Source organism: Seriola aureovittata, chromosome 24 (genome assembly GCF_021018895.1).
Source record: "Seriola aureovittata isolate HTS-2021-v1 ecotype China chromosome 24, ASM2101889v1, whole genome shotgun sequence".
Lineage (NCBI taxonomy): Eukaryota > Metazoa > Chordata > Actinopteri > Carangiformes > Carangidae > Seriola > Seriola aureovittata.
Window position 1 is genome coordinate 2,333,181 of NC_079387.1, and position 18,317 is coordinate 2,351,497.

General features: G+C 44.8%; 1 protein-coding gene across 7 annotated transcripts in view; it reads right to left on the reverse strand.

The window, feature by feature from the left end:
* The window catches only part of LOC130165303 (nck-associated protein 5-like), a 126,045-nt gene that overhangs the window by 33,941 nt on the left and 73,787 nt on the right, over nucleotides 1-18,317 (reverse strand). For all 7 annotated transcript variants that reach the window (XM_056370452.1, XM_056370453.1, XM_056370454.1 and 4 more), the window contains 3 exons: nucleotides 17,854-17,987; nucleotides 4,608-4,698; nucleotides 149-328 (listed from right to left, as the gene is read on the reverse strand). In XM_056370452.1, the coding sequence (XP_056226427.1) occupies nucleotides 149-328; nucleotides 4,608-4,698; nucleotides 17,854-17,987 (405 nt within the window). The remainder of the gene's footprint in view (nucleotides 1-148; nucleotides 329-4,607; nucleotides 4,699-17,853; nucleotides 17,988-18,317) is intronic.

Below are 18,317 nucleotides of genomic sequence, written 5' to 3' on the forward strand. Positions count from 1 at the left end.
CAGGGGTGGCTGGAAAGTGTGGTCGATGCAAAGAAAGAATGAAGGAATAAAGACGAACCAAGCAGGTAGAGAGAAAGGAAACAAAGGGGAAAGTCAAAGCAGTCAAGATAGGAAGAAAAAAGAAAGAGCGTGGTGGTGAAGTAGTTACCTCCAGGGTCTTGAGGCGCTCCAGAAGGAGCTTGGTTTTGTCTTTGTCTTCTTCTGCTTGGCTGGCATCAGGATCTGCGCTCGGCAGAAGCCCGGGGTCCAGCTCCACTTGAGTAGCCGGCAGGGAGCCGCTCTCTTCGGGGCCATCGTGCTGCTTCTGCACTTCCTCTGAGAGTTTATCCTGACACACACAACGAGACGAGGTTAGAGGGAGAGAGAAAAAAAAAGGGGAAATTTGGCAAGTAAAAACCTGAGCAGATGGGAAGGAAAGCGTTCAAAAGAGAGAGGTATGACAAATGTTTCCAGGCAAAATGAAAAATGGGTAAGGAGCCGTGAAAGGCAGAAATCAGAGGGAAGGAGAAAAGTGAAAGACGTGGAAAGAGAGAAGGGGAGAGGATCAGATGGGCAGATGGGACAACAGGGAGGTAGCTTCGACAACAGAGCTCCAAAACATCCCCTAATCCCTAATCATGTTTCACTTGTTTTCCGAAGAGTGGCAGTGACCTTGGGGGCTCTCATCTTGTCTGTATTATGGGATCCCGCAGTCTCATTCTTTGCCCTCGCTGTGTTTCTGTCTCTCTCTGTCTCTTTGCCAGCCATCTATTCCTCTGTTTCCTTTCTCTTGTGTTTTTTTTTTTTTGTCTTTCTGGCATCTGCGATAATTAACTACTGGTAATAACTAGCTACTAATTAGGCTCGTTCTGGCTAGCACCGGAAAAACTGCAAGAACAAAACACGACGATGCTCCCTGTCACATTCATCTTTCTGCGAGGAATATAACTCACTGAGCATCTATTCCTCCGACCAGTATGCCGTGAAAAAAAATGTCATGGCGATAGCATGTTCAAGCTATTTCAATAAATAAATACAATTACAGATGAAATAACTAGTTGATGAATTAATAAACAAAAGATTGTCTGTTTTTTTTGCCTCTCTTGTAGTATAGTAAACCAAACAGCACTGGATTCTTGACTGTTGTTGAGTGAATACAATTTCAGGACATCACCTTGGGCTCCGGGGAACTATGATGGGCATTCTTCATTGTTTGCATCTGCATTTTACAGAGCTACAGCGGCTGCGATCACTCTGAAAAATATCTGCAGGGTTGATAACAGTTCACCTCAAGAGCGTTATTCTCCTCCACCGCTCTCAGGTCGTTTCATTTGAATAGCTGTGAGGGGTCTTCAGAGGAAGAAAAAAAAAGCCAAAATCACAGAAAGGGGACGTGGATAATGGGCTTTCTTCACAATTTTACAGCTAAACGAGCGGCTCCCAACCTTTTCAGCGGGAGAGCCCCTTAGAGTAAAGCAGCAGCTGCTCGCAGCCGCTCGTCACATGTCGAATATTTTCTTGAGTTTTGAGCGGTTTGCTGTAAAAGTTATTTACTTCACCAATTGTATAATCCAGTATATCAAGATATATGACTTATCAGGGATAAACTAGTAACAGAACAACATTTTAAATATATTTTTTAAACTGTCGGTCGAGGGAAGACGAGCTATTTATGTGGGAGGCTTTATGATATTTTGTGTCATTTTAAAGTCCAGTTTGGCAGGTGATGTCTTGAAATGAAGCAGTATCTGCCTGCAGGCATCTATGAATTCTCTCAGCGGTTGAGTGATTTTCCTGTTAGAGGCCTTGGGGGGAAAAAAAACAAACTTTCCAGTAACAAACAGGAAACAGCGAACAATGAGAGAAAAGTCAGAAAGGAAGGATTCAAATTACAAATAAGAACAATATTTTTCTTATTCCATGACCTATTCATCACCTCTCAGATTTATCTTGCGACCCCTTCGTGGGGTCCCTACCTTTAAATTGGGAGCCGACAATTAATCATAGAAATAACAGAGATAAATCAATGTTGAAGAAAGCCATTAGTCACAGCTCTAACTAGATTAACTGCAAGTTTTAATTAAAACAACTGCAATATAAGATTTATCCCGACAGCAGCATTTTCTCATCCTATTAAATATCCATTAAATTTTGGTTACAGAAATATTAAAAGCTGTCATGTCTTCCAGCTGGATTGTGTTATTCACTTACAACCCCTGTCTAACAATACTGAACCCTATAGGTGAATCTACAGAGTGGGAGTTCGAATGAAGCAACTGTTGCTTTTCTGTGATAGACTGTGATATATCACCGTGCACATCTTTCATTCCCGCGTGAGCTTTTGACAGATAATTGTCAAACCAGAAGATACCGAGAGTTTACGTGCAGGACAACGTGGAAGTTAGCGGCGCTGATGGATGGCTTGCATCTCGGCTTTTCTACATCCAAACGCAGCAGACAATAAGCTGCTTCTCTCTCCTAATAGAGACTGGAAATAATGTCCTTCAGAGCGCTCTGTTTTCAGCTCGATCCAATCTGCTCTAAACATATATTAGGTTTTCAATCTTGCTTGATTCCATCACACAATTGTTTCAAGGCGATGCTTTATAGTCACGGTTATAAGTTTGCTTTTGTTTGGCCTGTGAGAGGCTGCCGTTTGCTTTTTTTTAGAGGCCGCTCATCAGACGGCGTTAAAGGGCTCCGTAATAATCTCCACACAGAGAGTCTGGAGTGGGAGAGGGGTGGGAACCTTGTCCCTCACGCTGCCCTTTCAAGTTATTGAGTCTGTCTGCTGAATACACAGAATACAGCCCCAGCAACAGCACTTCTCCGCGTAGGAACGGAAAGTGTGATAGTGATAGTTTAAAGTCTCCACATCCGTGTGGAGGGAGAGATTTAAACCATTTACCTTCTTAAAGTGATCAAGTTCATATTTAACAGTAAGTTGGAGTTATCTATTACATCCACAATTCTACAATTCATTGACAATTTCAACCAATTAGTCGACAATTAATCCTTGAGTGGATCGACAGTAAATTAATGGTCAGAAATTGTGTCTATTTATCCAATCAAGTCCTTCATCAAACACCAAGACCAAGCGTCTACAGCCACGGTAGCTGTCACAGCCAGTGTTTTTCCACTCGCCCTGCCTCTGTCTCACTCTCCACTCTGCCACACCTCCTCATCAGCCTCACGGTCCTCACCTGTTGCCCCCAGCTGCACTCCATCTCTAATTTAGCCAGTATATATGCAACCCCCCCGGTTCACTCGCGCTTTGCTGTTCTAGTATTATGCAAGACTTTCCTCACCTGCTCTGCATCTCCGGCCCCGGACCCCTTCCCGTATCCCCTATACCCACCTGTGTGCAATATCTCTGCCGGTTCTTTAATTAAAGTCATTACCAACTATTCACCTGTTTGGTTGTGCTGCAATTGGGTCTTAACACACCCCGTTACAGGTAGCTGTGACATAAACTTAACGTATTTCACCAAATGTTCTATATGGCATCATCAAAAGCTGAACTGCTGTAGTCAAATAACATTTATTACAGTTAAAACAACTAGTCAGTGAGTCAGTCAATGACTGGATCAGCAGTGAATTAATGGAAGTCAAGCAAGAATAGCAAAAATTCTTGTTTTACAGCGTCTTGAATGTGAGAATTAGCTGATTTTCTGTGTTTTAAATAACCCTGGGTCTCATTTAAAAGGAGTGATTTGAAGATGCGACCTTGGGCTGTGGGAAACTGTTTTGTGGTCTAAACAATTAGCTGAGTGTTCAGTAATTGAGAAGATAGTTGCGGACTTGTTTGGTATGAGACTATCAATTTTCATGTAGTCATTTATACAGACACTCTTTATTGCATACTCGCTTGCACTAGTGGTGCCCCTTTTATTCTGTTCCCTGGAGGCATTTTTGCTCCTTTTTTTTCCAGGATGGATGTGGACGCTGATTTAAGGACACTGTAAGAATCATATGCTCCTTGTGAAACATAAAGAGACGTAGATGCTGAATAAATACTGGGGAGAGGCATTCTTCTGAAGACTACAGACTTTCTGTGGTTACAGCTCCCCAGGCGGGGAAGTGAATAACATCGCACTGATGACAGACAGACTGAGGCAACGGCATTTCAGCGCCGCAGCGCTGCTGTAAACACGTTTGGGCTCCAAACTGTGAAGCGCGACCCCGAAGGTGACCCCTTACTTCGGAGGTACACCGCATTTCTTCTTCTTTCTGTCTCTCTGTTCAATCCCAGCAGCTATTTCTCTTATATAACGCGGTCAGCAATGAACACTGTCACCTTAGCTCGGCCTGCCTTTATTCAACACTGTGGATATTAAACCAGGAAATGATCAGTGCGAAATCAGTAAATAAACACAGACTGTAACGATATATCATCAGTGAACTTGCAGGTTCTTTTAGGTTCCTTTCTTTTGTCATCTTTCATTATTCAATTACTTTTTAACCAGCTAAACAACATGTGCTAACGCTTCATTTTACAGGCCCTACATTTTCAGGTCCATCCAGGCCCTATATTTACAGGTCCTATATTCTCCAGCTGATTCTTAGGACCAAATATTCACTGTCAGTTTAGTGAGAGACACTAAGAGATTCAGGGCACGGTGGTTTACCTTATAGGCCTTCATGATGTCCACTGTGTCCACAGCAGTCTGCTCCAGGACGCCCTGATTCTGCAGCAGCGACCGCACCGTCTCTTCCATCCTGCACACAGGAGACATGTCACCCTCTTCAGTACGTACCACATTAAATAACACGGATACTTTCTACACAGACGATTTCCATGTTCGACTGTCAGCACTGTGGCGTTTTTGCCACAACACCTCCTGCAGATCGTTCAGGTAGAATCATGGCTGTTTTTCTCTTCAGCTGTGCTGCTCGTACTCATGTGGCAAATACAGCGCAACCTCCTGTGTTCCAGTCATGCACTGTGTAAACTTTACCACCCTCCTCCTCCTCCTTCTTATGATGGCCTCATAAGTCCTCAGATAATAACTGTGGATCTAGATTATCCTGAATAAACGGAACATTGTCTCTTGATGAGGGCCAGAGTTTCTTTAGAGCATGCCGCTCTTTAAGGCGCAGTTCCCTGATGCCAAGATCCAAACGTTCCTCTTGTTGAATCTCGCCTTTTAGAAGAGCCGGTATGAATTACACTCCGAATTATGCTGGTTTTTAAACTGTCTGAAATGCTGACATGCCGAATGCAAAGCGTCAAAGTCATAAGCAGACTCAAAGGTACCGCTGTAAACATCTAGAATGGGAACTATTTTCGAAGCAGTTTTCCTATTTTATAAAATGTTTGTTGTTAGAAATGGATGATTGCATCCTTCAATTGTGATTTACACAAGCACACACACACACACGCACACACACACACACACACACACACACAAAAGGGCCCAGAGTGAAAATGAGAGAGAATGGAGCTGAGTCAATGCCAGAAACGCAAGATGGATGAGTGTTTTTTTTTTTTTTCCTGGACTGAATCCCAACTACTGCTCTGTTCGCTATGTTGGGGAACACTGTCCAACAGTAGAGTACAAAACGCGCAACTAACTTGTTTGATTTTGTGGGCGTTTTGTCCGTGCGCAGCCGCATGTGTGTCTGCTGATGGCTTGAATTAAGTGCAATCACAGCAGCAAAAACGAGTGAGTGACCTTGACCTTCAAGACCTGGTCTGCTCGAAAAAAACAATCTGTGCTTCAATTTTTACCGCCGCTAACACACTGCAAGCTGCATGCAAAACAGGCGGCGAACGGTGCAAAATGCCTCTGCCTGTTTCCATCTGAATAAGACCCACATGTCATCTTTATCCCTCGAGCTACAGGGTGAACTTCGACCCTACGTGGATTCACTTTCGGATTCTGTGGAAATAAATAAATAAATAAATCAAAAATAGACTAGCACAGTACCAGATAAGCTGCGTGAGATGATCTTGCAGCCAGCTGGGATCATGTAAACGGAAATGATCAGATAAAACTGACATTCGGGAGCAGCGCAGGACGGGGAGTGACAGCCGGCTATTGTTAAATAGGGAGCGTCTTGACAAAAGAAGGGTTTTGACGTTGTCAGCTGGGAATCATCTGGATTTTATGACACTTTAAAACAAAAAACAAAGGGAAAGACTCGCATGACACAGCTGATGCGGACTACCAGGGTTGAAAATGTCTGTTGTATATTGTCCATCACCTCCGGTCTCAAACCCATGACTCGTGTGTTTGTCAGTGTGACGGCAGGGCTGGAGTTTAAGTCCTACACATTTACAGCCAAAGTTCATGTGGTGAGGCCAATGAAAGCATTTTGCAAGAGTTAGATGAGGAAAGCAATAGCACTGTCATGTCTGTTCACTCAGCTGGCAGTTAGCTTAGCTTAGCATAAAGACTGGAAACAGGGGGAAACAGCTAGCCTGGCTCTCTGCAAAGGTAAGCTCCTATAAAGCTCAGTAAATTACTCACTATATCTCAGGAGTTTAATGCATATAAAGAGAGAACTATTCCTTTAACCATGAAAAACCTGATTATTTTAGGACTTTCCATGGTGCATGAAACAAGGAGGAGTTTGGGAGAAACTTTATTTACAGTATAATACAGTATTTATAATAGTAGCGATATATGTATGCTGATCCACAACACAATTTCTCGTGTAGTGCTGCATATTCATACCAAACTGTGATATGCATATGTTTCCTACGTGCTTCATTATATCATCATTTCCTGGTAATTCTCCTGTGATCATCTCTGGCAGCGGGTGGGAATGAGCACAGGCAGGCAGGACGGTGCTAGCCGCACCATCTGTCCCGGCTGAGCCATAAAGCCGACTGTAATCAGGGCGCTATAGATGCTGAATGAACAGTCGAAGAGGCAGGCAGGCAGGCCTGCAGGCGGCAGGGCTGGTGGCAGATTGCTCCAGTTCCTGCTTTAAATGCTGGCCTTAATCAGCACATCCTATAGACAGCTTTGGAGTCCGGAGACGACGACACCAGGTCAAGGACTGGCCAACAGGCATGATAAGCGTGGCTAGTAGGGGTATTTCTTGGACAGAGGGGATTTGGGCGGGTGACCACCTACAGTTACAGCGACAGTGCCTCTTGCGTATTTATCATGACACTGTAGTCACATAGACGGGCATTTCCATAAGGATTTTGAAAGGATTTTCACAATCCTCAGACGCTCTGCAGCTAATCTGGATCAAAAATATTCTGTCCACTGCACAATAATAAAGATTTTAAAGCTATGTCTTAAGTTGTGAATCTATATCTTGATCCAAAACAGATGGTAACTGGAAGAACACTATCTATCTGCTCATTTTGTATGAAAAATAGTGGAAAATAATGATAAATAACATGAATGTAGACAATATAGTGGATGATTAAGCATTTGTTTAGCAAGTTTTAATGGTGCTCTCTCTCTCAGAGGAACTGTTTATGAAAGTCACAAATTGCTCTCCTGTCAGCTGTTTTGTTGATTTGTTGAACTAAAATTCAGCAACAGAAGGAGAGTGATGTACGATGCAGGATAAAATATGTAAAGGTGCGTTTCAAAATTAAGCCTGAAATGAGAAATGGTGGAAATATCATTAGGCAGGCCAACAGATGGAGTCAAAATTATTCTGATGCCGAATGCACGAAAACATGCGCCAAACAAGCCCCTTGAAGCAATCAATGTAAAATTAAATGAATGATATCAGCGTTTATTTTTGTAGCTGGTGCGGCCGTTCTTGCATAATTTCCAGACAAACTTCCCAGCAACGCTCACTGTGACTGGTGAGACCTCAGTGACCTTCACATTACCAAGTGGCAGGATGGTAAGAAACACTTTGATGCCTTGGCCCACGCCCCCCCACCCACCCACCCACCCCACCCGTGTCGAGGGGTGTGTTGGATATAGTGCATTCCTGCACACCTGAAAGAGACCCTTTGTGTTTTTCTAAACAGATGCAGGGAGCTGCCTCGCTTTCCATATCGCTAACATTTCAAAGTTCCCCTTGTCGCAGACGGCACAGATGTGTGGCATCTCGCCGGACACACGTCTGAGCTCTGACGGCGGCGACAGAGCACTGAAAGGCTTTGAAGTTTAGGTGGCGCTGAGGGACTACTACACTTAATGTGGACAGAAAAACTGAATCCACTTGGAAGAAAAATGTATTCTATATCGCCGGTAAAAGTTAAAGCTCTTTTCAAAAACATCTAAAGTGCAGGTTCAACGTCAAACAACAAATTACATCCCCGACTGATGACATAATGTTTTTAGCTCCGCTGTGATGTCTTCCCTGCCTTAAATACAAGATTCTGCCAGAACTACTTGTTGTTATCTTATTTTCCTTAGTAACTCATGCGGCGCAACAACACAAACAAGATGCTCTGGACAGTTACCTCCCAGTAATCACTATAAATGCTGCACCGACTACAAACATCAACAAACTACTTATGACGCATTTCTTTTCAATCAAGTCACTAATAAGTCATTAGAGAATGACAGAGAGAGAGAGAGAGAGATGATTATCAACTAATGCGGCCCCAAAAGCATGAAAAAAGTGCACTGAAATATAAAAAAAAAGAAAAAAATGTTTCCAGAGCAGTAAATCCTGCAGAAAACAGAACAGGCGAAATGTCCTGCAAACATCCCATTAAAACAAACAGTGTCGTTTGTCATTACCGTAAATTCAGCTGCCTAAAAACCTATTTACATGTGAAAGCGGGCGTGCTAAATGGGTATGATGGATGGAATATAACTGAGATGACGGAGCATTTCTTTACATAAATAAACAGCCTTGCTCGGTGTGAGTGTGATTAATCTCAAACAGCTCACCAACCTACGGAAAACAATCATTCAGGGGAGGAGAAGGAGAGAGGGAAGGACGGACGAATGTGTGTATGTGTGTGTGCGTGCATTTTGAAGGGGCCGTATATGTAGAGATGAAAGCAAATTTTGACTTTCCTGACCCTCGCGCCACACGGGCTGAATTTCAAATCCCGCGTTCGTCAGCAATCCAGGAAATACAATTAGAGGCCAATCAATTTTCAGCCCAAGGCCTGATGATCTTCAGACCATCGTTCCCCTCTCCTTGTCGCAAAACACACTCACACACACACACACACACACACACACACACACACACACACACACACACACACACAGAACACACGCACGTGATCGCAGGCTGTCTCGAGCTTTGATATGACAACGAACCGAGGAGGTGAACAAAGTGGTGCGTCATCACAACGCACCGGGGGCAGTTAGAGGTGAAATGCTGTGTGTGTGTGTGTGTGCGTGTGTTGTCGTCACACGCTGTTAACATATGAAAATCTTCCGCTCTCTTCCTCTTCTTATTCCTCTTCTTCTTCTTCTTCACCATTTAGCTGTCAAAAATCACAATGACATCAAACGAATTTCATTGAGAACTGCAGTGGCTCTACACAGCCCTCAATGACAAATTCCTTCACAGGCTTGAAAATCAAAGGAACGCCAAACCTCTCTCAAAGCAGCGTTAGCTCAAAACTTACCCCATCTTGACTTTTTCTCCCTTTTTAACACCGCCGCTTTTTCTGAAAAACGCCAGAAAAACCGTGCAGACATCCCTGAGCTCCATATGTAGAGACATCCGAATGAACATCCAGCGCTCCTGCTTTCACAGCTCTGTGAAGTGACCCAGACTCTGCTGCTGAAATGTGGGTCTCTAGGCTAAAATAGGCCATGCAGCCATCATATAAGCCTGAGTGCCTTTTCGCTCAATCGGCGGACAGCGCGGTCAGTCCTGTGGCCGGGGTCACCGAGAACAGCCCTGACGGCAGATCTTCTGTTCTCATTTTCTACTTGCCGTGTCTCCGGCGTGTCATTATCCGACACTGGCCCTGCGCAAAGACAGTGATCTGGCAGGCTGAAGACTTTCCCATATGTCCCACGTTAAGCCCTCTCCAAATGGAGAAGGGCCCCTGCTGAGAGGCAAGCAGGCCGTTAGTCTCGGATCAGACGGGAATCAGGGATGGGTTTGTCGAGCTGGAGCACGCCTCAGGACAAGGATCCCCCTGTTTTGTCAGCCAGTGTGTGTGTGTGTGTGTGTGTGTTAACGTGTGTGTGCATGCACTTGTGTGGGTCTTCATTGGTGATTAAGAGGCTTTGGCTTCGCTAAAATCAACACTTTCCATGCAAGAACGGCAAACACAGAGGCTGCATGCCAGGACAGTCGCTCAGTGATCAGAGATCTCCGCATGCCATCTCAGATTTCTAGCTCGTTGTTCCCATCGATCCTCTCTCTCTCTCTCTCTCCCCATGTGCCACCTTTCATTAACACAATTTTTAAATCCTCGTTTGTTTATTTTAGTCACTGATCTCCTGCCAGTGACCGCCTGCATCTTTGTCTTGTTTCACAGCTCGGACCAAGCAGGAGTTGCTGATCCCCCCCCCCCCTCCTGCAATGGTTGGATACTTGGGCTGCCAGCATTCCTTGGCAGCAGAATTTTTATTAGCGACACTGAATTAAAAATAAAAATGTGGCCTTTTGTACATGTTCTTTTGCTTTGCTTTTTTTTTTTTCTTCTTTACACAGAAAAACTTGGAATCGAAACTGAAAATAAGTATAGCATCATAAAACCCACGATAACTTGTTCAAGCTTCAGCCGCAGAAAATGCTAAGCGCTGGATGAACAAAAAACAAACGTTTCAACGAGAAAAAAAGCTCAACCTCCAAATGATGGAAAAGAAAAATAGCAGAGGAGTGTAGATGCGTGAGCTTTTCTCTGTCTGTCGCCGTTCACACTCTCACTTTATCAGTGCTGTCAGTTGCTCGGGTTGACCGAGACCCTTTAATCAGATTTGACCGCTGAACAATTGGAAAATCCTATTGCCGCGGAAATGATAGGGAGAACAATCACCTGGTTGTGCGGCTGAATCGAGGCCATCAGGGGCCCTCGCGTGACTGCTGCATCGATGGCTACAATCTCCTTATCAAACCTCAGCGAGCCCGGCAAAACTGTCCGTTTTGGCTCAAAATGATCCCATTCTTCTTCTCAGACTCCTTTCCAGAAAATCACTTTTGTACGCCCACCGGGTGATTGCCTAGCTTAACCCAACGCTAAGCCACTCTTATCCTCTTAGAGCTGTTTTTGCAGAAAACATGCAAGGAGACCCTTTCTTAGATGTGACCTAAATGAGGGAGAGAAACAAACTCCCTGGAACTTAACTAGACACTTGAGGTGAAAGGTTTTAGAGCCTCGAGGACAGTTCAGAGCTGTAAAAGTCATGCACATCAGTCATGCGTGTTACAACGGGGTAGCATTACAAAAGGTCCTCACCCTCGCGACCGCTGACTCTCGCCGGCGACCTTTAACCTTATCAACAAGACACACATGCCGGAGAAAAAGAGGATCAAGAGGAAAGCTATTAGTATTCTCTGACAGTCATATTTCATTCCGATATGTGTTGACCAACCGCTGTGAAAAAGAGCGTGTTTTGGTTGTTTTTCTTTTCACAGGATAAACTTCAATGATTCATATAAACACTGTTTTTTTTCCCCCCTATTCATTTCATTTCTTGCAAATATTACAAATACATTGAGAGTGGAAAAACATCTCCACTAAATACTGATTCTTTCCACAATCACCAGAAGCACAGTGGCGATGGCGGTGTAAATTAAAAGAGACATATGGCGGGAACCAGATTTAGGTTCTTCCACTCTCATCCCTCCAGCAGTCATCCCGCTACATTTGGAAGGATTTAGAGTGCAAATTCATGATGGCCATCCCACATGTTCACCTCTGGCCAAAGGAAGCAGTTAGCAATGAGGAAGCCATTGAATCCTCAAGAGCATGTCACTGGACCCATCCACACACATCCACGGGGCATGTGCGCTCCACATGTGAGACAGAGACGCAGAGATACGGACCCGAGGAAGACATCCCAGTGGGAAACCTTAGTCACGATGACAGCATGGAGTCCATTAGTTACACAAGAAGCTGCAGCTCCTTCAATGATGGGTCGTTTTTGGGAAGTGGGAGGGGTTGAGGAGGAGGTGGGACAAGACGAAGAGTAAGGGTGGATGATACTGATAAAACCTAATCTATTACTCATTTAGTCAGTGGACAATTAATGGGCGACTATTATCACAATTATTATTATACAACAAATATTTCCATAAAGGTGTTCTGCTTGTTATTCAGCAACATGGCCTACAATGCCTCAATAAAGCTAGAAATATTAAAGGGAAGCTACGATAAATATAGTCACCAATCTCACCATCTGACGTCAAACTCGACAAAGCCAACACTTTGCTGAAGCGCTGAGGTGAGGCCCTTTCAAGTTCTTACGGAACGTTCCCTTCGCTTAGTTGTCACGGTATCTTGGACGCGCAGGCAGTTTTCATTTTAATGCTCCCAGATCTTAAGGCGTCCGTTTCTGAGATATCTGCCTTCAGTACAATGGAGGTTAAAGGAATCCAGTTTGTGGTCGAAGCATTGGGGGAAAAAAAAGAAAAAGGCAGCAATATCTGTTTTGTTTTATTTCAAAAAGAAAGAAATGACTTCTGGGGATAAAACATAATGGTATGTAATTGTTTAATGTAGCAATCAGGACTTTATTTCCATCCATTCTTCTCTGCTGTATTAGGGTGGCAACAGAAATCTGTTTGTCCTTTTTGTAGCTCACATAACATTCAACATTAAAGCTTTACTTTATAAAGCTCGACACGTTGGAGCATAATAGCGGCCCGTGCGTATATGTGTCAACCAAGAGCAGCTGCCAGACAATCAAATCTATACTGCAGCCGTGAGGTCAGTTAGAATTACACGCTGTTCGGCTTCAGGCTACAATCTGCGAGCACCAGCTTCACGAGGCGAGCTATCGTGATGTGGGGACGGATGCCCTACTTCGGCAAAAAAAGCTTGTAATCTGACCTCTTTCAGCACGCCTACAGACATCATAACCAGTGTGTTTAATCCGAGGCCGAAGTTGAGTGTAGTTGGAGCGTGTGCGATTGTCTGACGTTGTTACAAGCAAGTAACACGCCGCAAAGGGTGATTGATACCGCGGCTCTCTCGTCGGTTGACAATCTAATGCAAGTGATGGAGGAGAAGAACCATAATGAAGTTCAATCAGACATAATCCCCTGCTCAAATTTGGAAGTTAAAGACTAGGGCTGAAATGGACCAATAAATCTAAATATGAGGTGCTCCCAAAATAGTTCAGACACCTATTATCTATTTAACAGTCCTCGTCCCCTTTGAGCAGGAGTAAGGAAGTGACTTCAAAAGACTGACCCCCCTCCATCCTGTTAATGACCCCAGATGTGTCGTCTTGAACAGGGGCCTGATTCATCTGGCTAAATCCTGCAGCTGCCAAAGGGAGGGGGGGGGGGGGGGTTTCCATTTTAAACGCGCCAAATTAAAACACTTGGGCCAGGTGTGGCTGGATGCTTGGATGATTAGAAGAGAGGGCATTGATCTGCAAACAGAGTGCAATCACTCAGCTCCCTCTCAGAGTGTATTAGCCGTTGCCGGTCCAGCTGTAGCACAGTGGTAATGAGAGTAGCACATGAATGTATACACACACACACACACACACACACACACACACAGTTCTGAAACTTTTACTCCGCGGACCGTGGCAGGATCTCAACCTGAGCGTGACTGTCCAAACAACACGTCCAGACTTGAAAAGCGCTGCCATTCCTGCCTGTTTACATCATCTGCCTCAGACACACACACATTGCATATGCAACACATGTTGCTCACATACACACTGAGTAATGCGCAGAAGGAATACGCTGCTGAGCCGTAAATCTGCAGGCACCGGTCATCGTCGGCTGTTGTTGTTAGTGTAGCTGTAAGTCTCCCATATCCTGCCACGAAGAGGACCCTTCAAGATGGCAATGATTTAAAGTCGAGCGGACTGGGTCGGCTGCAGACGCCCCCCCCCCCCCCCCCCCCAGGTTTTGCTGATGAACACACGTGCATTCTGGGTGACAATGACTCCGATACAGTGGCTGAGCAAAAAAGAAGTCAAGAGAAATTTACTTCCAAGCCACCTTTTTAGAAAAACTGGTTTACCTTGAACGCCTTACAAAGAACAAAAGTGACAAACAACAAGATAGATAAGTCAGAGAATAAGCAAGTAGGACAAAGACACTGGAACTGAACCTGTGTGTGAGCCTAGGTGTGTGTGTGCGTGTGTGACTCGAAAACAGCAAGCAACAATGGGCCTCTCCTTTTCCCTTTTCGAGAAGCGTCTAATCTCCACAACAGGCAGAGGAATGACTACAATAAAGTCTTTAAGAGGATAAGCATGGGAAGCTAAATGCAACACAGTGGAGTGTAACCAAACAAATTGCTACAAATGCCTGGGAAAAAAAGTTCAGTCCAGTCTTGAGTTCTGTTTCCACACACACACCAGATAGAAACTGCAGTTCTGGTCATTACCTGAAAACCGCCTCCCTCATCTTCAAGCCAGACGCTAATGTAGGGCCCCCAGCGGCCCCCGTGTTCCTGTCTGCCCACCGGTCATCCTGTCTTGAGTGTGGTAACACAGGAAGGGGAGGGGGGGAGGGGGGGTTGGATAAGGCCTTGCGGGGTAGATGTCCAATAGCACTCAATGGATTATATTTCTGTCTTTACAATTCATTCATCCTTTTCTTGACAGTCATTTTGCTGAAGGACAAGAAGACAGGATTCCAAGTGCTGTTCCTCTGGTGTCTCCATCTTTTTTTTTTTCTCCTCCATTCTCCCCTCTCCTGTCTTCTCCCCGTCCCGGCTCTTAAATGTCTTGCCCATGTGGAGTTTTTGGGACGTCCAGGGTGGGCCGAGGAGGCTGCCGGTCTGCGGGCTGGAGTCTCCCACTAATCCGTAGGAGTTTAACGACGGCAGGCCTCGCTAGTGGTGATGAAAACCTTTGGGGGTGGGGGTGGGGGGTTTGACCCAAGTCAGGAGGGGCTGGGCATGTGACCCACACCAAGCTAAGAGCCCAAACGGTTGGGGGATGGTGTGTGCGAGTGTGTGTGTGTGTGTGTGTGGAGGAGTGGATATAGGCGTGTGTGTGTGTGTACACCTATGTCTGGAGCTAAGTGGTCAGTGACTTGAGGAATGCAGACTTTCTGATCTCAGCCGTGAAAACAGCCAATTTGAGCTGGTTGATTTTTTTTTTTGTTGTTGTTGTTGTTGTTGGGTGAAAGCAGAAGAGAAAAGCTCGCTGTTCCACTTTTGGCGATTCCTGCCTTACATTCAACCCTTGCCAAAAAGTGTAAGAGTTACAGGGCGCACAGAGGCAAACACACACACACACACACACACACACACACACACACACACACACACACACACACATAAACAAAGGCTTGTAAGAAGCTGAGAATCCCCAGAGTGCGTCTGGCTCCAGGAGCAACCGTCTGATCTCTCCTTGTTCATGTGTGCATTTCTGTGTGTGATACTGTAAAGTGCAACTCTAACAAGCATCTCATTACCTTTGTCTCATATCATCACAGAACACCTCTGTCTCCTGGTGCAACAAATCATAAAAGCAGCAGGCTCAAAAAAAAAAAAAAAAAGGCTAAATCTGACTAGGCCCTATTTTTGGCAGAGTTTGGAAAATCCATTTAAATCACTCATTTGCATAATGTTTGATATCTTTGCTATAACATTTGGCTGGCTTTTATCATTTAAATTGATACGCCCGTTTCTAGCTTCCATCTTCATGATTCTAAGCACAACCTCAATTAATTAGCAATACGCAAATCAATTTTTGCCTGAGGTCAAACAGATTTCAGTCTATTTAAAAGATTGGATGTCCACTTAACATGATTTGAGGGCGTTATCTCGAAAGACACATTGATGAACTGAGGTTTCTATTCCCCTAATGTGCAACAAATAACAAGTCTAAATCAATCAGGAGATATGGATGAACGTATCACGGGAGAAAAATTGTCATCTGTGGGTTTTTTTTCCGCAGAAAGCGTGCACACAAACGCGGAGTGTGGCACGTGCGTGTCATCGTGTGTGCTTGTGTGTGTGGGAGGGGTATCCATAAGCCAATGGCTGAAAAACAGCAGAGCAAGCGGCAGACGCAAAGTGGGGCAAAGGTTCACGGGAAGACACTTGTCGGTAGCCCGGTGACCGAGTTATCTTCTTCTTCTTCTTTTTTTTTTTTTTCTTTTACTGGCTTGTAAGTCGCTAATTAAAGTGACCACACTGATGTCCCATCTGCCACCAGGGCACAGCGCCACCGATTATTGGCTGCCATGTAAGAATGTTAATCCACTGAAGGGCCAGGTACGAGTAAACACACACACACACACGTTGGCAGCTCGCGCAGAGGCTGTGCTCGGCGCGCTCGCTCATTCACATTCAGATAAGCACTCGGCAATGCTTACACAAAGATTAAGACTTTGACAGTGAGTCTGAAATCCTGTTAGCTTGTTTGTGTGGCGGGCGGAGGGAGATATCTGTGTAACTTGTGGAAGGAAAGCGGCTGAACCCTTGTGTTCCCACAGGAGTCACAGAGCCGCCGACGCTACGGTGCACAGAAATTACAGCAATCCAGTATGATGACAATGAGCACCGGAGAGGACCTGTAGCCGTCTGGCACCCAATGAGAACCATCCATCTGTGCGACCTCTGCCACAGCGACAAATTCATCTGTCTCAGTGGGGACCTATGCGGGGCCCGATCGGGGATAAGCTTTATATATTTCCCTCCTAATAGAATTGCAGTACTTTCTCTTGCTCTGGCTGCAAGACACTGACTCTCATATTGCTCCTTTTCTATCTACTAATTCACCACTCACTACATCTGCCCCCCCTTTTAAGAGTCTTACTCCAAGAGGGAGCACGCTGTGTCTCCCCAAAAATAGTATCACTTTTTCCTTGGCAACGTGTGCGGAGAACATTATAAGTCTACACGCAGGTCAAACGGGGAGATGCTCGTGTCTGATCGTGTCAGGTGCAGCCAGCTGTGTCGGAAATATAGAATTGGTTCAGACAGGTTTATGTGATGATGTATATACCTCAGACTGAACAGAAAAGTTATGCTATACCGACTGGAAACTGCCTAAAGACTATAATCTCATAGGTCGTGTCCTGTAAGGGCCGCTACTGACACAACTGTTGCTAAAGGACCCCTTGAGCAAGGTGCTTAATGCCTGTGCTTAAAGCTAAGCCTCATCTAGCAGCTCTAAGGTGTAAACTGTACAAATGAGATGCAGGGGAGTCGCGTTTATAAAACAGATGCGAGGGGGCTGAACATAAGTGAGAAACTCTGTCAAGCTTAATTCACAGGCAACAATGGAACATTTTAAATATGTGATAAATCTTTGGAACGGCTCTTAAATATTTTATTCTTCCCATGGCGGCGACTCTGCCCTCATCTGCACTATAACACTGGGACCATTAAAATGTACAAGATTTTCTCCACCAACTTAATGAGAAGATAAGCAGTCAATGTGAAATCCTCTTTTTTTTTTTTGCTTAAGTAAAGCAATGAATGCCTATCGCCAAATTATGGCATCAACTCGGCTCCGGCCCGTCACACCTCGGCAGCTGTGTGTTTGAGGACGATTTTGACAAAAAACAGAGGTTACTGAAGTTATGAAGGGAGCGTTGTTTGAACACTTCATGCTTGAATAACTTCACCTCTCCGCAGCTGAAGTGATGTATCAACCGTCGTCATCTATTTGCTAAAGACAAGTCGGAGTGACTGGTGATTGCAGAGAACTTGCTGCTTCTACTAAGCGGTGGCTGTTGGTTTTCCCAGAAAGTTCTGAGCAAAAAAACCTGGTTGATTTTGCCACAATCTGTTATTCCAATCTACTTTTGATCTTGATTTTTGATTCAGTCCTACAGTAATACCAGATATGCTCTCAGCTTTCAGGCTCTTTTTACCTGGAGAATTGTTGCTGCAGTGAAACCATCTGGGCCTGTCCCAGCTCTGACTCCTCGGTCACTTCCCGCAGACGCTTCTCGCTCTCCAGTCGCAGGCGTCGCTCTTCCTCTAGCTCGTGGATCAGCTTTTCTCGCTGTGGACACACAGAACAAAGATCGACCTCATCATCCCTAAGTCATTACGCCACGTTTCTGGTCCCTGAGTGTAAGTCCCCCTGAAACCGTGACAGCTGTCGGGATGTCGCTTTCCTGCTGAACCCTGACCTTCGACCCTCCGTAGGAAAAAGGTGAAGCGAAAACAGAATGTTTTAACTTCCATCAATCGTCAGAACATCTGTGATAAAAAAGCATCTTTTGTCTAACATTAAGAAAAAAAAGAAATGAGAGTGAGAGTGTGATGACATTTAAGATTCCAGATTGGCATTACTTCCTGTAGTTTGTTGTTTCTTTGAAATGTTCATAAT